The 26,482-nt window shown below is 36.3% G+C and overlaps 1 protein-coding gene and 1 pseudogene across 8 annotated transcripts in view; both read left to right on the top strand.

Annotated features, from left to right (window-relative positions):
- Positions 1-26,482, top strand: part of PHF20L1 (PHD finger protein 20 like 1) — a 65,298-nt gene that overhangs the window by 25,354 nt on the left and 13,462 nt on the right. For 5 of the 8 annotated variants that reach the window (XM_023519696.1, XM_023519695.1, XM_023519700.1 and 2 more), the window contains 7 exons: positions 95-223; positions 5,436-5,518; positions 8,975-9,227; positions 11,263-11,451; positions 11,718-11,927; positions 19,683-19,790; positions 24,997-25,161. In XM_023519696.1, coding sequence (XP_023375464.1) covers positions 95-223; positions 5,436-5,518; positions 8,975-9,227; positions 11,263-11,451; positions 11,718-11,927; positions 19,683-19,790; positions 24,997-25,161 — 1,137 coding nt within the window. Of the gene's footprint in view, positions 1-94; positions 224-5,435; positions 5,519-8,974; positions 9,228-11,262; positions 11,452-11,717; positions 11,928-18,427; positions 18,485-19,682; positions 19,791-24,996; positions 25,162-26,482 lie in introns of all 8 variants that reach the window. The other 3 variants (XM_023519701.1, XM_011373820.2, XM_023519697.1) reach the window with 2 other exon arrangements.
- Positions 21,394-21,512, top strand: LOC111728845 (annotated as a pseudogene).

Genomic DNA, 26,482 nt, shown 5'->3' with positions numbered 1-26,482 from the left:
GCGAAGCATTTTTACTGTTTTGCTATTTAAAAAAAAATCATGTGTTTTAGCTGTGGATTCTATATAAACTCTCACATATGTGTTTTATTAAAAGTAGGACTTCACGTAGAGAACGTTCCAAAGATGGTCTTTCCACAGCCAGAGAGCACGTTGTCAAACAAGAGGAAAAGTAGTCAAGGCAACTCATTTCAGGCAAAGAGAGCGCGGCTTAACAAGATTACTGGTAAACTGCAATGATTCTTTTGCCGGGGAATGGAGGGTTTGATTTTAACTCGTTTTTAATAAAGCAAAATGTATCTTTTGGTGTAACATATAACTGGTTAATAAGAAAAACAGTTTCTGTGGTTCTTCAGGGTCAACATCCTTCAGCACTGTGGGTTTCTCGTGTTGTGAAATGTGGAAAATATCACACATTTGCCTACCTCACAGGGATGTTGTGAGGATCGATAGGGTCAAAAGTTGTAAAATTCCATAGTTTGAAAATCACTTTGGTGATAAGAGTAGTTTCTATAAGAATTGAATTACCTGCTTTTGTCAGCTTGTGGGATGCAATGTCTAAGGTTCTAGATACTATGATACATTCTTACTCTTGATCAGACTCATTAAGGATGGTCCTGTGTGTGGCTAGAAAGACGAACACCGAAGCTGTTAATTTTCAGTGTGCAGGTACTTCTCTAAGTTTTTAAAATTTCTGTCCTTGTCTTCAGGTTGGTTTCTAGAAATGGTTTTATTTCTCTGTGCGTTGTTCTAACTCAGGAGGTAGAGTGCTGGGATGATGAAAAACGCTGATAACCCTAGCCTGGTTAGTGTTCATAGAAGAAGGGATTTCAGTCTTAGAATCGAGGCCAGTCATACTGGGCCCCATTACTTCCTGGGCCTTTTCAGCCTAGTGATTAACTGTGAACATATATAATTTTTCTGAGTATATGTTAAAAGGCCAATTAAAATACGTTAATTATTCAGTCACATGTTCTTATTTTAAGGACAGAATGCTTTTTAGTGCCTTTGGCCTAATAAAGCTATATCAACCCTTGTTGGCATCTTTTAAATAGTTTGAAGAATCTTGGTTTCACTGTGAGATTCAAGAATAAACTTAAATTAAACATTTTGTCTATTTTTTGAAGAGTGGAAGCCCACTGAATGATGACTATAGCTTAGAGTTCTTTAGAACCACTATTTTATTATAGTATTCACCTAAATGATTATAATTGGTTTCAACAGGTGAGACTTCTCAGTCTTTCCATTTGTTAATATTATTTTTGTGCTTTTTTCTGATAAAGGATATATTTGGTCGCAGGACAGGAAATGTTTCAAATCAACTCACCCATTCCACCTTTTCCTTAGAAACTATTAGTTTTGGAGAAATCCAGAGTGTTATCCAGGCAACTTGGGACTTCAGTTTTGCCTTAGCGTAATGGACCGTAGCGCTCTGTCCTGTGACAGAAGTGGACTGGTACTTCTGACTCCCAAGATACCAAGATTGAAACAGCACGATTGGAGGACCAAGACCAAGGAAGATGGAAGTGACACAGATGTGATACAGCTGCCAGCTTACTAGCATCCTGGTTTTCCCTACAGTCTGGATAACCCGATTTTAGTTTCAGTTGGTATGCTCTTACATGGGCCTTACTGAGAAGTTCCAGCTTGACATTAAAGCGAGCAAAAAAAGAAAACAGCTCAGTCCACAGTGTTGCATTATCTCCACATGGCCTTGGAAAGACAGTAGGTGGGGAAAGAAGAACCATTTTACCATGAGCTTCAAGGAAGTTCTAATAGAGGTTGCTTAAGAACACCCTGTGCCTTCTGTGGAGGGACTTTGTCTTCACTTCCCGTTGGGAATCTCAGATGAACACGTGATAGTTTGGCAGCAGTAGAAAAAAGCATAAGATTTTACAAATGTGGAGTCATTATGATTTTTTATCTTTATTTGCTCAGAAGATTTAAATGTATGATGATCTTTTTAATAGTTCATCTCTCTGCATCCATTTCTGATTTCATGTTAACTACATCATGCAGAAAAGACAATAGATATTATAAGATTGTCTTCAACGGGTGAAACTCAGATTTGCCTCTATATAGTAAATTTTATTTGTAGAATATGAAAACAGTTGAGAACTAATATAAAATAGCAATTCTGTTATGGAATTATGGTGTAGTTTAAATTTCTCAAGCTCACTTATACATGTCCTAATATCCCTTAGCTGCCAAGATGAGTAATGCTTTGATTTGGGCAGCATCTCAGCCTCCCCAGATGTATTTCCCCCACTCGATTTATTTTTTAAATAGTTCTAGCTGGAAGTAAGTGGACCATCTGCTGGAGAAATTTAATTAATGTATTCACTTTCTTTCTTCCCATGTACACACCCTACAGAGATTCTAAACCTGATTTCTACGTGGGGAATGATATAGAACGATTTTTTTCATCAGTTTCCAACTAAGTAGAAGTTGAAATTATAGTTGCAAAGTTTACGTATGTTCTTCCAGTCTTATTTTTTTTTATTATGTAATGTACTTTATTGATAGTTGTTTACTTTATGCATATTGACTTAAAATAGACAGTTCTACAGAGAGAATCAGGAGTGCAAACTTTGGGCTAAAGTTACAGGCAAACTACAAATTTGAATAGATTTAAAAATACAAGTTCTAAAGGGAATAGAAGAAGAAACATCAGCAGTTGGTACATGTTCTGTTTGTAATAGTTCTAGGAGTTCTTCAAAGTTCAGCCCGTTTAGATATGTTCGTGCAGCTTAAGGAATTTTAAAACTAATTTTAAAAACCTAGAGGTTTGACTTGGCCAGTAACATGTTACCGATCATAATATCAAGAGTATTTGATTCTTAATCCCAGTACGGATATTTTATTGGAATCCATGACTGATAAGTAAGCCGTCATTTAAACGCTTCGTTCTCTTTCCTTCCCTTTGTTACTCCAGGGTGCTCTGGCCTCGATTCTATTTATTCCTGTTGGCAGCGAGAGACCAACTATATATTTTATAGCTGATGTAGGGTATTGAGAAATTGTAACTTTGTCAGTGGGACTCATGAATATTTGATATTCTACTTTAACCTGATATTTAAATAATTATTTAAAACTGCATGATGATTTTGTTAAGATAATTACTCTATAGATTCATCCCTCTGGAGGAGGACCTGTTAGGAATATATTGATCATCTGTATTTGCAAATAACTAAAATTAATTTCATTTGTGTATGTTTTCTTCCAATTCTCATTTTCTGAGGATATCACATTTCTCCCTAGAACTTGAGCAGGTCAGGATGAGCGATCTGGACTGCTGCTTAAGGCAGCGGTCCTCTCGTCAAGGATATTTTATTTTTTAATCCCCTTTTGTTTATATTCAGTAACTCTTTTCTAAGATGGTATGCATGCAAAATATGAAAACCTTTTATTGATCATATTTGAGGCGTTCGAATTCACTAGATACCAAGTATTTTCTAATCTAATTTTAAGTAGTTTGCATTAAATGTCTCATTTCCTTTTATAAGAACGTTTCAAAGCTTTATTTTTCCTTCACAAACCATTAAGTGGAAATTGCTTTTAATTAACTGGGTTTATAATATCCCAATTTAAATTCAGAGTATGGCTGCATTGTTAGTATCATCATTTTTAAACTTGTAGTACCCTATTTTTAATCTTGTAAATTGCGATCTGTTCTACCTATTGATGAGATTCAAAAAAGTATTTCCTTACCTGTATGAAAGGGAACAAAATGTAAGATATGTTGAATAGATTGAATAACAAATATTTGTCTTGTGTGATTAGCCTTTAGAAGTAGAACCTCTACTTCTTCCTACAAAAGCACTTAATTCTCTAATTATTTTCCCTTTTATTTCAGCTGTGTTTCTCAAAAATGTTAGCTAGAGAAAAACCTAGTGAATGCGATTTTAAATGTAAAAAAAACACATCATGCTATATGTTTTTGAGTCACCTAAAAATATGTTCAGAAGTTATATTAATATAATTAATTGAATTTATGGTTTATAGACTATTTTTGTAAAATATATTGGTTTTTTTTTTTCCCGTTTAATCTATACTTGATATTGCGTAAGACTTTAAAAAAACTATGTAGATTGTTATCTCAGACTGGACTAAATACCAGTTTTAATACCAACCATTGATATATTCACATCATTTTTTTACATTCCACCTTTTCTATTTTAAATTACAATTTCGAGTGCTAGATATTCAACTTTCCAATGAAGGAAAGGGCCTTTTTGCCTAATTGAACAGTGGGCGCTAGTATCACTTTAAGAATAGAGTTTTACAATTTGAATTCCTACTTAGGTTACTTAACATCCTTGAGATGTTTATCTGAAAAAGACAAGAGATGTCACCACATGGATAACTTGAGGTTATGTAACACTTGGGGGCACGTTTTTTTCTCCTATTAATAAATATGCTGTAGACAGCTTCAGTAATGTAAGCGGTATAATTGCTGTAGTAAGTATACTATCATGTGGTCGATTGTTAAACACACTTCCTTTGACTCAGTGGTTTTGTGTGGCCAGCTTTGAGATGACACAAAAATGATTTTTGGTGATCTTCTATGTACCCAACGGCCATAAGCAAAAACAAATACTTGTTATTAGACAAGGGTTATAAACTTGTCTTCATTGAAGGTATTTGTCAGGTGCTTAGCAAAGAATCTTGACTAAGTAAATGCCTTTAAAATTTATAATTAAAGCCGTGTCTTAATGTCTTGTAAAGTTAATTGTATTTACTCCCGATAAAATATCCTGTCTTCTAAAATTGAGAATCAGTTGTATGCATTGGAGAAAACTGGAACTCCCAAATTATTTTATCATTTATAGATGTTGTAGGAAGGACCCATACCTTTCCACATTAACGAAAAGTGGCTCCATCAGTGTTGGCAGCACGTTTGCAAGAAGATAAACGATAGCTGGATTTAGAGATAAACCCGTAAAGCTTAGGTTAAAGGATCCAAGAGAAATTAAAAATGGGGAGCACTTTTATTAGCTAATATAGCAACAACAGAAGTCTCCTTTTATGTTCTAGATGTTTGGAAGGATTTCTCATGTCTTAATATTAATTTCATGTTATTTCAGTCGTATAGACAAAGCCCATATTAAGAGTCCTAACAATCTAAGTAATATTAGGTTTCTGGACATTAAGCCATAGAATTTAAAATTTTTGTAGAATAAATGTGTATGTGTGTGGTGTTAAGGATGTCTTTAGGAGTATTTAAAAAACGAATTACGTAAGCAACTTTCAAATTCCGATTCAGTCCCTTGAGTCACTGTTATGGATGTTTGTATTTTTGACAAACTTTTGAGCATATTTACTTCCTATATATTAAAAAGTATGGGGGATTTCAACTGATAATATTTTTGTGAAGTTCATTAGGGTGAAAGTCAATGTTTTTTCTAATAAGAAATTTCTGTGCGATTTTTCTCAAGGTTTGTTGGCATCCAAAGCTGTTGGGGTGGATGGTGCTGAAAAAAAGGAAGACTACAGCGAAACGGCTCCAATGCTGGAGCAGGTATGAAACGGTAGCATTTGATTTTATTCAAGGTTCCCAACTGGAACGATCGCGGAGCTATAATGCCACGTAATTGAAATTGCCCTTTTGATCAGACATGGGAATAGGAAGCTAATTAATCGATGGTATGTTTTTAACTCTGCCTTCTCCAAGGGATACAAACTACAGACTTCATTAGTGTTTATTTTCAATAGACTGGCATTTAAGCCTTTGTCTCCAGCATTCGAAGGCCTGGAGACAGGCATCCCAGGGTATACGTTTCCAGCTGGATCACCTTTAACTAGCTTAGGAAAAGGCCCTTCCACAAATACTTTTCATTTGTGAGTTAAAACAGGGTTTTTGACATCTAATAAAGCTTCTTTTGTAAGAAGTTTCTTTTATATTGTAATAATTGGTGTTAGATTGACTGTGTTTTATGAATTGATCAATGAGCCATACATTTTTGCTAGGATGTATATTTTAATAACTACAAAAAAAAAAAAAAAGAATTTTAAAAACCTCTTAAGGGTCTGTCTTTAAACCACCTAATGGAGGAATTTAAAAGTGAAGGTTGCAGTTGCTAGATTTGCCGTGGCTGCCTTCAGATTCCCACAGTACCTGTACATAATGCGCTCCGCATGCTTTCACATTCCCTAAGGGCTTCACTTCTGGGGCACTGTAAGACCGGAAGAACACAGTAATAGCCATAACTGGATTTCCTTGGTTCTCCTGTTTTAAAATCCGAGCCTTAATGTAGTTTTAATATATCCTTTTTGTATTATTTTAATTTTCTTTATTAGTAGCCTAATAAAGAAGACTTTAGTACGAGTCTCTTTTTGCTCTTATCTATATGCGTTTAAAAAAATAGTCCAAATTTAATTGATATTGTATTGAGTTTTTCAGGGTTATTTTAGGCCTGATTTGATAGCAATGCATTGTTTTGGTGCCTCCATTAATGTATGAAATCAACGGTCTTTAAATTGATTCATATGTCAGCAAATCATACCTTCTGATTTTCTGTGATCATCAAACGGTCAAGTCTGCCGTTACTGTCAGTTTATCAACCAAATTTTAAGTGACTTTACTGTGTATTACTATATTCAACGTCCCAGATATAACAATATTTTGTATTTTCACCACTGTTTATGGTATTCTTAGACTGCAATAAATCAGGGACTTGGGTAATAAAATGTTTCTGGAAAATTCATTACAATGTCAATCTTTCATTCTGCACAATCCTGCTGAGGTGAACGTGATTGTGAAAATTAATTATTTTATGTGGAGGTTAGTATAGAGAGAAGTATAGAAAACAGCATTATGAAATTGAGTTGAGAAAAGAAAAATCGAGTAACTCGGCTGTTTCTATTTGCATCATTGAAAAAATTTTGAGAGTTCTTGCCAGTTTTGTAACAAAGAGACCAGTAATCATTAATGAAAACTTTGTAAATTATTTTATATTTTAAGGACTGTAAATGCGGTTCCCTCATTTTTTGTCATTCAGGTTGATTTCAGTGTGAAAATGTTTTGAAACCAAATTCTTAATTTTTATGCTGTTTGCCCTGCTTCAAAGTTAAAAAGCCGAGTTATAAAACTCTCAATGACATCTCGATTGGTATCAACACTAGACTGAAACGAGAAGTATTGTTTGTCACTAACCTCTTGTCGTCCTCAGTAAAATAATGTCATTCATGACATAGATTTATAACAGGCCTACAGCCAAATTTACTGTGCTAATGATTTCTTTTATTTACCTTAAAAAAAATTCAAACTCTGGTCTTGAACCCCAATTCTCAGATTATTAATTATAGATTACTTAATTGTATTAGGGAATCGTCATGTTACATTTACTTTGGATAAAACCTGCATTAGATGCATAATTCATTAAGTTTTTAAAAATGTTAACTTGTCCTTGTTTAGAAGTTAAGCACCTTATCAAGATATTAATTTAAGTTTTAAAATCTTGTTTTATAACTTTGTAACTCGAGATTAATGGATGCTGTAGTGATGTCTCTCACGTATGTGAAGATGAACAATAAAATTGTTTATTTACAAGTAATGGCTCTAATTACTTTTCTGGCAACACCTTTTATGATAAGCTGAGGAATTCTTTCCATTTATTGAGTACTTTTTCAAATGATTAATCTGCACTAAAACACATGTGTAATGAGTAAATTCAAAACTAGGAATGATAACAAATAAATGGGACACTTGACATCAGCCCTTTTATGCGGTATGTCCAGCATGCCATCTATAGAGCATTCAGAGGTGCCCTACTTAATACCAAATACACACTTTTTTTTTTTTCCCCCACCAAAATTTGAATGCCTTATATTTTAGTGGGAACAGAAAGCTCTTTGGTCCCCAGCAATGACCTTGCATATTCCAGGGAACTGCACTCTTGATGGTCAGCCCTCACAAAGGATGTGGAAGTTAAAAGATTTCTTAGGAATAAGCATGTCGTTCGGAGTGCTAGCAGTTTCATTCCTTATAGAGGCCTATCTTCCTCTAGATTTTTAAAAAGTGTATCTCATATTTTGCTCTCAGATACGAATATCAGAAAGAGCTACAGTATAGGCATTCCGACACCATAGATTGCAGATCCACCCAATGTGGCTATTCTTTGTTGTCGTTGGACACGTTCACATACAGTTTTACATACGTAGGAAATTTTACTGCCAAATGAATAAAGAACTGACAAAGTTCTAATTTTTTTTTAAAAGTATCAGTTGGCAGGAAGAAGGTAAAAACTCTCATCTAAGAATGCGACGTATTTTGTTTTTAAATCCAATGTTTTTAACTTACACTTGGTTTTACTCCTTGGTTTTTTTTTTGTTGTTGTTGTTGCTTGTTTTGTATTGTTTTTTAGTCTTTTAACTCTGTATTGCTGGTGGCTTTGATTTCATGATGCATTATGCTTATGAAACTCTGGCTTTCAGCACTAAAATGAGTTAAAGATAATGTTTCGTTAATTTGATCATTGTTTTCCTGTTGAGATCTTTCTTTAAAGGGAAACTGTCTACTTGGCCTTCTGCATTCAACTTGATAAAGGAAATTATAAGAAAACATCTGAAAGTCAAAGGCTTAAATGTATTCCTCTAAGGCTCTAAAACATGAAAGTGCTGTTTATTTACCTAATTATTATTAATGTCATTGGAAATTATGGTTTCAAAGAAATATATTTCAGTTTAATACTGAAACTAGTACGATAACATTGTATATTCTGAAAATATTATGAATAATACATTTCAAAAAACCTGAATTTAGACTTAAAGTTGACAGCATCCCTGTAAAGACAGCCTATTCAATTTTAGTTAATAATTTGTGGGGTTCTTTTTGGTTTTTCATTTGTAATAGAAATGTTATATGTTGCTTAACAATGTTTTTTGGATACTAAAGTTGCTTAACAATCAAAATAGAATACAAGAACAAAAATGAAGAAACCAAAATAAAAATATCAATTTTTTATTATTTATTCAGGCGATTTCACCTAAACCTCAAAGTCAGAAAAAAAATGAAGCTGACATTAGCAGTTCTGCCAACACTCAGAAACCTGCACTGTTATCCTCAACTTTGTCTTCAGGAAAGGCTCGCAGCAAGAAATGCAAACATGAATCTGGAGATTCTTCTGGGTGTATAAAACCCCCTAAATCACCACTTCCCCCAGAGTTAATACAAGTCGAGGATTTGACGCTTGTATCTCAGCTTTCTTCTTCAGTGATAAATAAAACTAGTGAGCACAGATTTTTAAAAAATAGTTACTTATCCTATAAGATACATTAAAAACTGATTGTAGTTATATTGTCTTTTTATGAATTTGCTTTTTTAAAATTCAAACTTAAGTGGATATGATAGGGAAGGCTTGAAACTATTTCAGGGGCAAAAACCATATACATTTCTGACTGATTTATTGTGCAGAGACTGTACGTACTGCTGGTTGAGAAACCTTACCATTTAAAAATAATACAAATTCCACTGTAGTTTGATTCTCTTCAGCTAATAATCCAAGCGCAACAAGAGGCCTGATTCATTACAAAAAAAAAAACAAAAACAAAAAAACAAAAAACCTAGAAAGAAAGATATAAAAAAGACTGACTCATGGAGGCTGTTTTTCCTCAACTCCTAAGACTATTCTTATGGATAGATTGAGTTATTGTTCCCACTTTCTGTATATCCCTCTGCAATACATTTTATTTATTTATTTATTCAGTTTTATTAATGAAAGAAGAAGAACGCTTCCTTGATCTTATTTTTAACGATTTCGCTGTTTCAATACCACTTCAATCGTTTAAGAGTTAATTTAGTCTTTAAGAAAGCCTTTCCAGATGGGTTTGGTTATATATAAGACAAAATTTGTGTTGACCCTATGTTTCCCATATTAGTTTAGTATTCTCAGTTAGAAATATATGAAAAACAGTTACCTGGAAAGTTGCTTGGTACAAGATACTTTTGCTGTTTATACAAGAGATGCGTTAATACCCTGATTCGTAAAATGAATGTGACACGTTCCCTCAGGAATTCTTCTGTACCATATCTGCCCCAGCAATTAAAAATGTCGGCATTGAGAAAACTTATCAAATATATTCACCTCCTGTTCAGTTCTCATATTTTCTACCAAGCCATATTTTTCAAGTTTTGATTAGGTACTTTTTTTGTTTCGGTTTTGTTCTTTTTAATAAATGGATAGAAAGGACGGGAACAGAAAAACTAAAATGTTTCCTCATGGCGTTTATCCTGAAAAAATGTCATTAGTCAACAATGTCACATGACATTGTTAAGTATTTTATTTTGAAATTGTTTCGTATTTTAGTAGTATAACCACAACGTTGCAGCAATTGAATTTTCTTTCATTTTTAAAAAAATTATCACTTTTTTATTTCAATTTTTGTAAAATTTTTAAATATCGGAAGTATCAATCTCTTTAGACTACTTATTTCTTCCTTCTAAATTAATATATCGGCCTTATTCAGTCCTGCCTATTGTAAGTAATCAAACATTTACATGCCACGTAGAAAGAAGAAACCTAAAGGTAAAAAAAAAAGACAAATTTGCAAACTTTTGTGCTATATGGATATAAGACGCTTAAATGACTCATCAAGTTAATTATTAAAAAAACACATTAGGTCAAGAACAGTGTCATTTTCTTATAAAATTCTGATTATTTGCCCATGTTCTTAAAGTTGTTTGTGTTCAATTTTTTTTAATGAATCAGGCCCAAACATATGCTTATAAAAATCCATTTGGGGGAATGAGGGTGGGATAAAGTTATTTATATTAGTTTTACTTTGGCAAGTAAAGTAAAGCACTAACTACGATGCATGTTAGATTTTTGTCACCTATGCTCCCACTATTTTTTCCCCCTTAGGCTTTCTAGATTTGTAATGTAGGAAAAGGGATATATATATATTTTTTTTAATCTTTGGCTGTACAGAGACTATTTTCCCATAGAAAAAATGGCAACTAACACAGCGATCTGCAGTTAGAGAATTAACTGTAGTCTGTCACTTGGGGAAACTACCTGAAATTAATGTTACATGTTATTTTCTTTTGGTTCTAGTAGGCTTGGATTTTAGAAGTTTTGATTAATTCTTTTTGTGAATGAGGGCACAGGTTTTGCCTTTGATTACTTTTGGAACATGCCATTCCTTGTGGATGCCTAACAACATCAGAGGGCAGTATTTAAATCATTTTTCCCATTTATCTCCTTAAATATTATAAGATGACCCCAGCATGTGTGTGCTTCGTGAACATTGAAGATCTTTTTCTAGGTCCTCCACAGCCTGTGAACCCCCCTAGACCTTTCAAGCATAGCGAGCGGAGGAGGAGATCTCAGCGCTTAGCCACCTTGCCCATGCCTGATGATTCTGTAGAAAAGGTTTCTCCTCCCTCTCCAGCCGCTGATGGGAAAGTATTCTCCATCAGTTCTCAGGATCAGCAAGAGTCGTCAGTACCAGAGGGTAATGTATATTGATTTCCTATAGAACCAAATATAAAAGAAGGTTAAGAAAACATGAGAGATAAAGACTATTAAAATATTAAGAAATTTCTGCTTTTTCATCCTTACATCTTTTGGATTTAGAAGCATTTTATTTATTCTACCAATAGTTAGTTATTGGCTTCTTTGTGCCAGGCACTGTTTAACTTACATAACATTTTAATCCATGTGAGTATTAACTGAGTCAGTTTATCTATGTTAATATATCTCATTCTTTATTTTGTGTAGTGCCTGATGTTGCACATTTGTCACTTGAGAAGCTGGGACCCTGTCTCCCTCTTGACTTAAGTCGTGCTTCAGAAGTTTCAGCACCACTACTAGCCCCAGATCCCTCTTACCATGATGACTGTCCCAGGGCAGAAAAGGAAGATACGCAGATGCTGACAAATCCTTCTTCCAAAGCGGTGACTGATGGAAGAGGAGCTCCAACAGCATCAGGTAAAAAGGATTCATTTTACAAACAGCTAGGCTTACATGTATAGGCTATAAGCATTTTGATGTATGATTATGTTATTTTAATATGTAATTCCTCTTCAGAAATACTTTCATGTAACATCTGTGGGACGTAGGGTTTCTCTGTTCAGAGTTATTTTGTGCCACCGTTGGCTCTCATGTTCCCTGAATATACTTCTTTGTCGCTTGAATCTACTTTTCCCTGTTTGCCTGCTCCCTTCCTCCCTTCCTTTTCAATTTTTATTTCGTTTTTCAATTTCCCTTGACATTCAATATTATATTAGTTTCAGGTGTAGAGCGTCATTGTTAGACATTTATATAATTTGTGAAGTGATCCCCCCAATTAGTCTAATACCCACGTGGCACCATCCGTGGTTATTACAATAGCGTTGACTGCGTTCCTCATGCTGTACTTTACGTCCCCATGACTTTCGTAATTGCTGACTTGTACTTCTTAATCCCTTCACCTTTTTTACTCAGCGCTCTAAAACCCCTCCCACCTGGCAACCATAACTTTGTTCTCTGTGTCTTTGAGTTTATTTTTTTGTTTATTTTGTTTTTTGAGATTCCATATTTAAGGGAAATCATATGTATTTGTCTTTCTGTGCTTGACTTATTTCACTGAGCATGGTACCCTCTAGGTCCATTCATGTTTTGCAGATGGTACGATTTCATTCTTTTTGATCACCAAGTAATATTCCATTGTATATATGTACCACATCTTTCTTCAGTCGTCTGTCAATGGACACTTGGGTCTTGTTTTCTTATCCATCAGCTACGCTGTGTCTTTTGATTAGAGCATTTAATCTGTTTACATTTAAAGTAATTATTGATAGGCATTTAGTTATGGCCATTTTTTTATTCATATTTTTTATTGTTTTTTATTCTTCATGTGAGTGTGGGACCAGCCTGTTTCACTTCTCTGCCCCTCCTACCAGTCTCAGTGCGGCTTCTCTATATACTTAGTTATAAGACTTCTGTTCAGCTAGACTTCAGGTGGTTCTCGAGAGTGGTTGTTCTATAATTTAGCTATAATTTTGTTGTGAGAGGTCATGAGAGGAGGTGAGCACAGCATTTACTTACTCTGCCATCTTTACTGGAAGTCCCCTCCCCGCTTCTTTCTTATATCCTGTTTTTACTAAACAGGAATTACTAGAGCTAAATATCATTACAGAAGTTTTTAGTTTGAAGCCAGAAAATACTCAATGGGATCAATACTTAGGTTTAGGATTTTAATAGAATTTAATATTTAAGAAACTTAGCTTAATTTTAACTTATACCTCTGTCTTAAATATAATCCCATATTTTGGGACAGAATCCCCCAAATTTAAATGTAATTTGTTATAGCGTTATTTTGGAAGTCTAATATGCAAAATTGGCCGTGCCCAATAACACATTTTTGGGACGATTTTATGATATTTATTGTAATCTGAAACCATTCAGAGGTATTTTATCAAGTTGATACTCCACTAGAATATTAATTTATTTCCTTCATATGGTTACATTGATATAATTGGAAGTTTTATAGAATTTTAACCATAACTAAAGAGTATATATAATTTTTTAAAAGGCAAATACTAATTTCAAATGCTTTTCCAGTAAATTACTAATTTAGAATTAGATAGATGAAAGGTTTGAATTGAGTCAGTTCTGAAATGGAGAAAAACATAAAACCGTTTTGATTTTCAGCCAAGAGTGTTGGGAATACTTGTTTTTAATAGCATTTTCCCTCAAATCACTTTAATCTTTCAACTTTTTGGATGAAGCATAAAATAAGAATTTGTTCTTTTCTTGTTGTGGTATGTATTTATTAAAATAAAGAAACATACACTTTTTAGATTACTGCCTTTAACTTCTTATTCCTTTTTTCAAAGTAAAAATGTAAGTATTATTAAAATAGTTTCCTACAGTTCCTTTTTATTAATAAAGAATGAAGTTAATTTTTACCTGATAGAGTTTCTATATCTTATTTTAAGAAATTAATGCCCAAATCTGAAGATTTATGGGTTTCGAAACATTCGTTGTCATTTCCCGAATGTGATCAACTGTCTTTTGATTCTTTTTCTAAGCCCCTTTTATGCTAGGATAATTTTGCTGCTTTTTCACACAAAATTTCTGAATTACTATTGACCCTTTGAGATATTTTTCCTGGTGAAGGTCTTCTGCAGATCTTTCACAATTTGGAATTTGTGGCTGTCCTGAATATATGAAAAATGTATTAAATTTATAATGATCTAACATCCACTGGGGAAATTATTTTCAGATGTATATTTGAAGACATTTGTATTTCAAATATATACATATTAATACTAGTAACAAGGCTGAAAGATAGACTGATACAAGTAGCGGTATAATAACAGTTACGTTTGCTAGATTATGTGTCCTAAAACATCAAAGTAGTGACTGTGCATGGACACCCGTGATTCATGTGATTTTGTTTCTAATCAGAGTATAAACCTAGTCTTTTTTCAGAATTTCTAGCACATTGGTGGAGATAGGGCTAATTACCATGAGGTGTGGTTCTTGTTGTTATCCTAGTGGTTAAAATGTAATGGGGTGGAGGGAAGACATGATAATTCTTTTCCTTTTTAAGTATTAGATATAACTTTGAGAAAGTCAAAGTAGTAAGACAATTTTCTGGAACAGTGAAAGGTAGGAGTGTAGGCTAGTAATATGAATCTGTAGATTTGTTAAAGAGTAAGGATCATCTGGGTATCATGACAGTTTCATTGCTTAAATCAAAGAAATGCGTGGTTTTAAATGTTAATTACTGGAAGTCCATTTATTAGAGGGTTGAACACATTCACAATATTTGAATGCATGGTGGGGGGAATTCTAATTTCTATTATCACTTTTAATTTTTTTGAAGGAAGAAATGGAATTCAGGTCATATTCTCTTGGATACTTTTTGATTAGAAACCTTGGAAGCCTGTGTGACTTGTCTTGAAATTCTCAATGACCTGCATGCTTTTCTTTCTCAAAATTTGTATCTCCCATTTCTAAACTGGTCTGCAGTATTCGTGGACTGCTCTCTACTCCCTTGGTTGTCTTCCACCTGGAGTCAAAGAACCAAGGTGTTCTGTTTCCGTTTCTTCCTCTCCCTCTTCTGTGTTTGCTTGCTTGCTTGGTTTCCATCTTGATTCTAAAAGTGAATTTTGTTACCGTTGGATTTTAAAACTTCTGTAGAAAGCAGTATTTACCAGAACTTGTATCAAAGCCATTTTCTGGGGGTATTTTTGTCAAATTGAAACTCTTGTGGTATTTTAGAATGAGGAGGATGTTAGTCATTACTGTGAAAGAGTTTAACAGACTTAGATTTTTTGCTCTTGTGAGAGAGATACACATACTGTTTCATTTAGCAGTCATGGTAAAAGATTGATGAGATTATGAAAGTTATCCCATTGTATACACCTGTTCTTAATAGGTTAAAATTTGCTTTTAATTGTTTTTCCAGTAGAGGTAGTGAGCTTGCACTAATCCTTCCAGATTCTTCCACTGGGAAGCATGCGGACATGACTAGCCAAGGTTAAGAACACTATTGCTGCCCACATTACCAAAACAGTCGTTGGTGCCCTTATAAAAGCAGATGCCTCTTTTTGCATTTCATTATCAGAATGCTTTATCTAACAGAGCCAACTAGTTCTAGGTAAGGATGGAGCCTTAAGTTCTATTACTCTTAGTATTAAGATGGAATCCTGTTACTATCTGGGCATGTTAACTAGTTTTCTTATCTACTGAATATATGTATAACAAATACTGAATTACTGTAACCTCTTTAAGGAGTTAAAGATATGGAAGCTCAACATTTTTGTTACCCATCCATTTTTATTATCTACTTGCATGGAAAGGTGAGCCAATAATAGTCACAGACTCTGACTTGTGGACGACTTCCCTTGCCGAAACTGTGCTAGCACTTCAAGTAGATGACTTTTAGTCCAACATCTTACATCAACTTCATATTTATTTTACTTTTTAAAAGCTTTTTTGTTTTAAAGTGTTTTCCAGTCCCCCCCCCCCCCACCTCAGAATTGTACAGAACAAAACAAAGCTACAACCAGAGGCTCTGCAATCTCCCTCCACCCCCACACCAAATGTTCACGGCTTGTACAGAGCCTGGGGTTTCCATGGAGAGGCTCAGGGATAGCCTCTTTTTTGGCCAGAAGATTCAGATATTTAGCATACAGGATGGGGCTTGAGAACCCACCCTGCATTACTGGATTTTAACGTTTAGGCAGGCAGGCACAGCTCAGAGCTACCTTTCTGTAATCTGAATAGCTCCACGTGTTTTGAATCTCTTGGGCTTTTGTTTTTTGTTTTTTGTTTTTTGTTTTTTGTTTCATGTATTGGACTATCATGTAATATTTTGTTTGAAGAAATGTTGTGTTGATAAGATTTAGTTTAAAAATCACCATTCTATAAACTAGTACTCTGGTTCCCAAATTCTCACGTGTGCTGAAATAAGGACAATGTCATGAACTTACCTTCAAAAATTTATTCTTTTGTTGAATTCTTGAGTAGGTCGATTTTGTTTTTGTACTTAGGTGAGTTTTTAAAAGTCTTGCTGCTGTTGCACGTATGAATATTTATTTTGATATCCTTATTTGTGAAAAACGTTGACAACCCTTCATCAGTCCCCCAGTTTTATTTCTGAAATTTTGTCAATTAAGAAATACAAAGATTTGGGAAAACTGAGTCTGGAGCCAGTGCTCTTGGAAGCGCTCTGGGGATGGCTGTGTCCTTCAGCTGTGCTGACCTGTGTGCCGGAGCAGCCAGCCATTCATGACCGCTTTACTTGTTCTCCAAGTACCTGAAGGGTCCCACACATTCCAGTCCCTACAGGCAGCCCCCCCGGGCGGTTCCTTTCATTTGATTCAGCCCAAGGGGGTCCAGCCGTGCTCCACCTTTCACCCCGAGAGTCAGTGCTCCAGAGAATTACAGACCTTCAAGGCATTAATTGTGATCAAGTGCCGCTTCGCGAACATATCTGTACTGTCTTTGAGGATTTAGAAAGCACACTCCTCATTGCTTGCATTGTAAATGCCTTATCATCTTTAAGAAAGTTGCATTATATTTGTAGAATTTTCATGGAGCACTCATTAGTAGTCAGTAAACAGTAAAAGGAAGCCATACGTTTATTTAAGTCTTGATAATAAGGAAATTTAATTGTATTTCTTTTTGCTTTGATGTCCCTTTCATTTTTTGTCATGAGATTTTTTCATCATGCAGATTGTTGATACACTTAGTATGAAACTTATTAGAGCCTTATTAACATTTAATTCAAGTTGAGTGGTGTTTTTATATTTCTGAGTTTAAATTATATAAAGTATTTGAAGATGATAAAATGCTAGTTTTTGATATTGTATTGAAGTGATTTAAAAATCAGAGAACTCATGGTGTCATTAAAGCATAATTTAGTAGACTGAAATTGTATATTAAATTTACTGTGGTATTTTTCTTAGATTAACCCTAGACACACATAAGTTACTGGCATTGGGAATGGTTGAAGAGGAGTTGAGAAACTCAGCTAAATGTATTTGTGTCAGTCATGCAGTTATTGGGGTACACTGTTGGTTTAAAATGTATTTTAGACTATTAGATAGTAATTCCTAAATGTCATTAAAGTTCAGTATTTTTTATGCGTTAATAAGCCTTTGTATTTTGCGTTTAGATAAAGACCAAAAATAATTTGTAAAGTAATTCTATTTTGGCTTTTGTCATTACCCAACACCATATTCATGGTATAGTTCAAAGGTAAAAGTTTGTTTTAGGCAGCAATAATTTAATATTAGTTTAAAATTTTATACAGGTTGTTGAAAACCAGTATAACTCAATATGAAGTTTATTATTTCATTTGGATGACCTGAATAGCCTTTAGGTCATACCTGTCTCAGAAGTGGACAGGGACCTATTCCTCAGGTACATTTCAACATCTTCTGGATTGCCAAAGGCTGTGATATCAGGGTAGATCCTTACTGATTGCCTAGTACATTTAGCTTAACATTTTTTAAATGTTTAGACCCATATTTGCTCTATTTTTAGAAATGATGTAGTCTCAAATTATTACCCCACCACAAAGGAGAAAGTGAAAAAAAGCACTTATTTGGCAGACACTGGTCTAAGCATATTCATACTTTGACTCACATAATCCTGGTAACAACACAAAATAGATGCTCCTGTTTCTATTTGGCAGTTAAGGAAACTGAAGCGCAGACATTTAATGAATTATCAAGGCCATACGGCTAATATACGGTGGAGCCAGGATTTTAATCCGGGTAGTCTGAAGGAACAGAATCGTCCTTAATTTATCAGTTTTTTCGAAGTAAGAAGTCCCACTTCTTCGTTACTAGTTCAGGCAGTAAAATAAGAGAGCTCTTTTGGGGGAAAGAGTCTTCTTAGAGTTTCGTGATCGATGATAATTTAAAACCTTATTCCATACTTTTAACCCTTCCTGACTAAACTTATATATTTCCCCCCCAAATCTGCAGGAATGTCGAAAACAGAAAAAAAAGTGAAATTGGAAGAAAAAAGCTCAACAGCATTTGGTATGAACAGAAAGCAATCCTTAAGCAAAAGACTGTATTTGGCTTGGCAGTGGGAGGGCTCGGTGTGCCCTTGCTGTTTACCTGGCAGCTCCCCCTTAGGTGCGAGCTGGTCATTTGCTTGAGTGTCTCTTAGTGTCACTCAGCTCCAGGTGCGTGAGTTCTTAGATTCATAACTTACAGCATCATGTGCATTTTTTTGTCAGGGGAGTCTGAGGCTTTCTCTGAGAACTTTGTGTTTTTGAACATCTTTAAAATTATACCTATTTAAAAGTAAGCTGCCACTTAATATTGTTGAGACTCAGAGAATGAATGATAAATTAAAATTGTCATTTTTTCAGACTGTCTTCTTTAAGCCACCTTAGGACAAAGATACTAAGTTTTCTACTATCTTTTCTCGCTTTTGTGCTATAATTAAAAGTTTTGGAATAATGGATGATAGTCTGAAGTAGTCTGTGGATTAGCTAGCTAAATGGAGCTTGAATCACTGAAAGTTGGTTAAATGTGACAAATTGTAGACTGACCTATTTTGAGTTGGAACGATAGTTGAATATATGTAATGCATTCATTTTAAATGAAATTTTTAGGATACTGCGTTAACATCTATTCATTTTCTTTAAAGTACATATGATTAGGAAAAAGGTATATTTTAAAATTTGGGGGAAAAGTTTAATGAAATAGTTTTTTTCTTTGTGTTTGTAGTCTTCGTTCTTGTATACGCTGGGAAAGTATTGAAAGACTAAAGAAATTATTTATGGATTGATTTAATGTTTTCTTTTTTATTTTTTCGAAGAAAAAAGTTCAAGGACTTTTAAAATCTTCTAATACGTTTTAATTAAATTATATATGGAAATGTTGAGTCTCCTCAGTCTGGTCTTTCTTAAATTATGGAGCTTATCACTTGCCACATCAAGAAACTGAGTTATATTACTCATTTAAAGATTGTTAACTACTGTCTGTGTTAACTTTAAGGTGTCAGGAGTTGGGATTTCTCAACACTGCTAATGAAGATCCCCTCTTATAGCCCAATAAGCTAATCAGGAGTTCCAGACTCAGGACAGGAACAGTTTAATTGAATCCATCCACTCTGGGCAGGTGACTGGAATAGCTGATTAAAACGTAAATGCTGCTTTTAGGTTAACCACAAAGGAACTAGTCAAGATCTGTCATGATTACTAACTTACTTTCTTTTGTCACTTAGGTAAGAGAAAAGAAAAGGATAAAGAGAAAAAAGAGAAGAGAGACAAAGATCACTATAAACCAAAACAGAAGAAGAAGAAGAAGAAGAAAAAGAAATCTAAGCAGCATGGTAAATGTGTTCAAACAGCTGATTCTCACTGTTTTTAAATTCTAAGGTTCTTTCAACTTTCCTGTCTTCTTTCACAAAATGGAGGCAGGACGAGATTCCTACCGTAGGAGAACTGAGGAGTCCTGTGGTTTTCCTTTGTCTTGCTGGTTTGGAAAATCCGCACTTCTCTCCCGCTGATTCCACTGACCGTAATGGAATCTTTACCTCCGGTTGGACTTCCAGTTCCAGTGTTAGGTGGACAGAGGCCCTGACCAAGTGCCCTTCAGCAAGGAAGGGATTATTCTTAATCTAGAATTTTGTATTGCCTTGAGTTAGCTTTCAAAACGAGGGTAAAAATAAAGATATTTTTAGAGAAACTTGAAAAGAAACAAATGATAGCCTATCACTAACCTGTCTCTAAAGGACATCATAACTCTCCTGTGCTTGGAGGAAAATGGTGAGAGAGAGATTTCACATGCCAGAGAAAATGATGAGAAGAGAAAATGCAAATAGGTGGATAAATCTAAACATCGATTATATGAATCAATTTGATTTGTGGAGGAAAAGATAAAACAAATGGCAGAGAACAAAAATTTGTAATAATAGTAACTTATAAACTGAGATGGACAGACTTGTATTTCAGTGTTGTTCAGGTCTTGTTTTGGATGAGTAAAATAAATTTATTGCTTTTAGACTCTGATAAGTTAAATTTGCATTTTGGAATTTCTAACATGAAAACGAAAAATAGAAGCATAATTTCCAAAGTGGGCGGTGAGCAAGAATGTAATGGGGAAAAAAAAAAAAATAAGAATCCAAAGGAAGACAATACGAAAATCAAAAGATAGAAATATCAATTAAAAAATAAGATACTGGAAATAAATCCAACTATATCAGTAATTATAGCCATATGAGATCATCATAGATTTTAAAAATCCAGTTATATTTTTAAGAGACAAAATATAACGATAGGACAGAGCAATGCTGAAAATAAAAGTATGGGAAAAAAATGTAGTGAGCAAATACCAACCAAGAAGAAAGTTGGAGTAGATACAGTTATTTCAAATAAAATTGTCAGTAAGGCAAAAATCATTTCTAGAGATAGGTGGTTACCAGAATAATGATAAAGGTTCAGGTCAGAGAATTTATATCTTCCTAGATATAAAATTCCTAAATTTTATCACTGAATAGCATCATCATATCTTTCTTAGTAATTAATAAATTAACAAAATTCAACAGTCCTGTGTAAAGATAAGAAAGATGGTAGCAACAGGGTGACCTGCTAGACCTGTGGGATCGCTGCCGTCGGCAGCTGCAGGAGGACAGTGTTCTCACGCAACCGTTTGTTAAAATTGACCGTGGGATGCAGCTTCGAGCACATCCGAACACATTTTAGTGAGCACTGTAAGGCAGACCATAGTTTCTGACTATGATATAGAGAGCTCAAATCAGTATTAGAATGATAAATTGAAAAACCCCATGTCTTTAGAAATCAGGAAAGACATTTTTAAGGAACTTATGGATCAAAGAACAGTAAGATGTTAAGAACCTGAAAGATGATGAAAATATTATATATCAAAACCTGAGAATGTAGTTAAAATAGTACTTTTAAGAAGAAGTTGTTTTTGTCTATGACCATGCCACCCTGAACGTGCCCGATCCCTTCTGATCTCGGAAGCCAAGCGGGGTTGGGCCTGGTTGGTACGTGGATGGGAGACCACGTAGGAAGACTGGGTGCTGTAGGCGTAAAAAATAAAAAAAAAATTAACGGATTGTAAGCTGACAAGGTCCTTGCAATTTGTGAGGTCAACCAAGGGTTGCCTTGCCTAAAAAAAAAAGAATGTTTTGCCATACATGCTTACATTAGAAAAGAAAGCTGAAAATCAGAAAATCAGCTAAGCTCCAACTTAAGGTAGAAAAGAACAAGTTCAAAAAAAGTATAAGTAAATAATATGAAGCAGAAATTAATGAACCAAAAAATGCTAGGAAGAAATAAAAAAAAGGTCAAAGTTAATTTTTTGTTAAAAAAAAAACGAATAAAATCAGCAAACCTCTGGGAAGACTTATTAGAAAAAAATACAAAATGCATTAACAATGTTAGGAATAAAGGGAACACAACTGCAGCTGCTCCAGACATTAAAAAAATAATAATGTAAACAACTTTATGCTAGTGAACTTGAGAGGTTAGGCGAAAAGTATGGACAACTGCCAGAAACCAGACTCACTCTAAAAGAGGGTAAAAACCCGAATAGTCTTCAAACCTTAAAAGAAATTTAGTCAGTATTTTAAAATCTTCCCACAAAGAAAAAGCCCTGACCCCAAAAATTTTGCTGCCAAGTGTTAACAAATATTAAAAAGGTGCACGTTACTCTAAACATACATAAATTATTTCATAATGTAGAAAAAGAGGAACACTCCTATAGTGGGATGAAGTGTTCCCCCGGAATAGGTGTCCAGCTCCCAACCCCCGTACCTGTGAATGTGGTTGTGGTAATTTGTTGGAGCAGCCCTAGGAAACGAATACAACTCCAGCGTTGTTTTAGGTGATTTAAATAACCTCTCAAAATCAGAAGAGAACAGTATGGGAAATTACAGGCTCTTCTCATTTATGGACGTAGATGCAAAATCCATAAATAAACGCTATGGAATTAAACCCAGCAATGTGTTAACTATCGTGACCATATAGGATTGGGGTGCAAAGTTGGTTTGAATACAGGTGGGGTGTAGAATGCTAGCCAGTAGTGTTCATTTGCTAATATGATATAGAGATTAGTCGGCCATGTTTTATTTTTAACATCAAATAGCGATTTCTGTCATAAATTTGACACTCATACTCTACTGTTTTTACTTTTGTTAAGAGGCCAATATGACGTGTAGTTGATAAAAGGCAGCTTTGAAAGCTGAGCATGTGGCTTCAAATCCTGATTGTAACACTCATAGCTGGGCAAGTTATTTACTACCTATAAATCTCAGTATTCTCATGTCTAAAGTAATAATGATAGTTTTTACTTCATGGATTTATTGTTAGAATCAGTCAGTTGATTGTCGTACTTCACGCAGCACCTAGCTGGCATTCAGTAAGTGTCCCTTCCATGTCATGCCTGAATCGTAAGGCGTCGGGCCAGCTGCTGTTCCTGTGAGGCCCTGGGAGGCAGGAGGGCAGAGTGCAGCTGGAAGGCCGCTGTGTAGCCTGACAGCGTTCAGTGTCGTCGAGGAGTGTCCCCAGTCCTAACCCACCAGGCAGGGAGGCCCAGGAGACTGTGTTAACAAGCTTTAAATGTCGAAATCCTCTGACAGCACTTTTTGGTTAAGAGTAAGGTGTCTAGTCAGGCTGTCTGGGTTTGAACGTTAGCTTTGCCATCGATAGCTGTGTATTTTGGGGCCGTTTCCTTAACGTTTCTTCTCCCTCCTTTCGTTTGTAAGATGGCACTGCGGTCGTAGCTCCCTCATTGGATGATTGTGAGGATGGAAGGACTTAAACACTGAGGGCGCTTAGAATCCCGCTCGGCACAGGGAGCCTGCGCTCCTGTGGAGTTTCTGCTGTGCACTGTGTTAGCGCCCTGTAGCTGCTGTCACAAATTGCGCATGTCAGTGACCTGAAACAACACGAATTTATTACCTTACAGTTCTGACAGCGGCCTAAAGTGGGTCTCACTGGACTAAAATCAGGGTGTCAGCAGGACTGCCTTTCCTGCTGGAGGCTCTGGGGCAGAATCTGTTTAGCCTTGTCCAGCTTCTCGAGACTACTGCATGTCTTGGGTTGTGTCCCCTGCCATCCTCAAAGGCAGCAAAGGGCACTCAAGTCTTTCTCAGCTCATCACACTCTGCCTGCCATTGACCCTTGGGCCTCCCTCTCTCACTTTTCGGGACCCTCGTGATGACATTGGGCCCACCCAGACAATCCAGGATAATCTCTCTACTTTGAGATCGGCCGATTAGCAGCCTGAATTCTCCTCTGCCATATTGCAATCTAACACGTTTACAGGACGTGGACAATTTGGGGGGCATTCCTCCCGCAGCCACCAGCTTCAAATAGGTGCTTGGCACAGCCGCTGTGGTTACTGCTCCTTTGTGAACTTGCTTTCTCACTCTCTGCTTTTCTTCGACTCCCCCCCCGAACCGTCCCACCACTTAGTTATTCCCTAACCCAGGGGTCCCCAACCGCCAGGCCACTGACCGGTAACGGTCAGTCACCTGTTAGGAACGGGCCACATAGCAGGTGAGTGGCAGGCCAGCGAGCGAAGCTTCAGCTGTATTTGCAGCCGCTCCCAAGCACTAGCGTCACCACCTCAGCTCCACCTCAGATCCTCAGGCATTAGATTCTCATAGGAGCACAGGTCCCTGGTTGGGGACCGCTGCTAACCTGCCTCAGATGATGATGTCCTTTGCTTCATATGCAGTAGAGGAAACAGACGCTGTCGGATGAGAACGTGGCCATCTTCTCTCCGCACATCTGCATACTCACCTGAATACATCCATCCCCTCCTCGTCCTCTGCAGAAATGGAGGGAATGTTTGTCCTTCTGTTCTTAAAATCCTGGCATTTCTCACCCCACCCCACGCCCCTTCTTTCCCGCATCTTTAGATTCATGTGGATGATGTGCAGGATCTCCCGTCTTTAAAAAGTCCTCCTCTGGGCCTGCATTTCTCCCCTGGTTTCTCTGCCCCGTCTCAAAACCTCACGTCCCCTCACCGCACCGTCGCTGTCCCGTGAGCTGCCTGTGGCCTCTCCTTTCTCATCCATCTGTGTGACTCATTCCAAGCTGAGGAGAAAACTTTGACACATTTCCTTCAGGACCAGTTAATTTCACTCAGAGGTTCTTTGCTAAAGAATGTATTGATCAAATGGTCACTGTGATAATTGGCATGCTAGACGTCATGGGGACCTCTTTACAAATGGCGAAGAAGAAGGTTTGCACATCTTCCTGCAGACATAGCTGTGATTGTAATGAAGAGAAAAATGTAGAAGTGCTCATTTTGGGACTACTGAATAAGAACTTACTGGTACTGCTTAGAACATGGTGATCTCTGCTATACATATGCTGTCTGGGCTGTATTTCCCAGGTGTTCTTGCCACGTCCAATTCATCATCTAGCTTTTCATGGATGAGAAAAAGTGGTGGCATGATTGTTTTTTGGGTCTTAAAACCTGACTTTCTCATTATTTTTATAGCGACTCTCCTTGATTACCGGACACTTTATTAATATTTCTTTATGTATCTTATATTTCAGACTATTCAGACTATGAAGACAGTTCCCTAGAATTTTTGGAAAGGTGCTCTTCTCCACTAACTCGATCTTCTGGGAGTTCTCTGGCTCTGCGAAGCATGTTTACGGAGAAAAATACAACCTATCAGTACCCAAGGGCAATCTTGTCAGTTGACCTTAGTGGTGAAAGTATGTGTAACCATGTAATGCTTAAAACAAGGCTTAAGATTCTTAAATGTGGAACTGAGGACAAAACATACTTTATGGAGGGCCAGTCTGAGCAGGGCACGCAATTTACAAAGTTATTCTATAAACTAATATGAAAATGATAGCATTAGAAATTCGAGCTACCTTTTAACTGGTATAAAGTGAAATTGGCTTCACACTTGATTATAGGCGAGGTGGTAAGGAGGAACCGTTAGTTTCTACCACAAACTGGTCTTCTGCAGTTGTTTTTACATGGATTTTTACATTCTTCCCTACCAACTTGAAAAGTCGATATTGTTATCCACATTACATAGATAAGCTGAAGCTTATAAGCTAAGTAACGTTGGGGCTAGTTAGCGTTAGAATTAAAACTCAGACCAAGGTCTTTCTTAACTCCAAAGATAATGCTTTTTCTACCAAATATTCATCTTAGTCTTAAAAATGCACGTTGAATTCCCGATCACAGATACACCCGTAGCCAGAGGGCTGGGAGTGTGGTCAGCAGCGAGTTGAGCACAGTGGGGCTGGGCACCCTCGCACGGGCAGAAGGCCGTGTCCGGTGGCGAAAGCCCTACGGTTGGAGTCTGTTATGTTTTCCTGCAAGTGCAGTGGGCGATGCTGGAGACTCTTAACCATTCAGCGCTCTAAGCAGCGGGAGGAGGGGCTCTTCCTGGCCTTGGTCTGAGACCAGAGCAGGATGGGAACCAGAGTTAGGGAGTGGAGAATAAGGGACGAGGTCTTCATCGTGTGTAAAACCCCGTGCTCCTTCCTGTCTTTTCCTTTCCCCTGAAGGCCCCACGTGGTAGATACTAGGTAATGAGTTTCCTTTTGCACTGTTACTGCCTGCCGTCTTCCAGGCCTAACTCCTCTCTTGCTCACCATGGAGAAGAGCAGCACATTCTTCCCTTTGCCCTAAAATAAGCACACAGCACTTTGGAGATTTTTAATTAAAAAAAAAAAATTGGGAGGAGGAGGAAGATTAGGAAAAAGTTGTATCCCTCCCTACCCTTTTCCCATTTACAAATATAAACCTAAAACCTGGCGTTTAAACCAAGTTATGTGTAGTGGTCATCCTTATAATCTGATTTCTAAAATATACTTAAAATGAAATTTAACATTCCTCAGCGAACTCGTGATCCCAGTTTAAGAACTGGTGAAATGATTAACGCGGGCTTCCGTGGCAGGCAGTCCCGGTCCGCACTCGGCGCAAGCTGCCCGCACTACACGAGCAGGTTGCCTATCTTATATTTAAAGCGTTAGTGTCATACGTCGTGTGTATTAAGTGCAGTGGTCGTTGATGATA

The sequence above is a fragment of the Pteropus vampyrus genome, unplaced genomic scaffold (genome assembly GCF_000151845.1).
Source record: "Pteropus vampyrus isolate Shadow unplaced genomic scaffold, Pvam_2.0 Scaffold232, whole genome shotgun sequence".
Taxonomy (NCBI): domain Eukaryota; kingdom Metazoa; phylum Chordata; class Mammalia; order Chiroptera; family Pteropodidae; genus Pteropus; species Pteropus vampyrus.
This window is presented reverse-complemented; position numbering and strand designations above follow the sequence as displayed.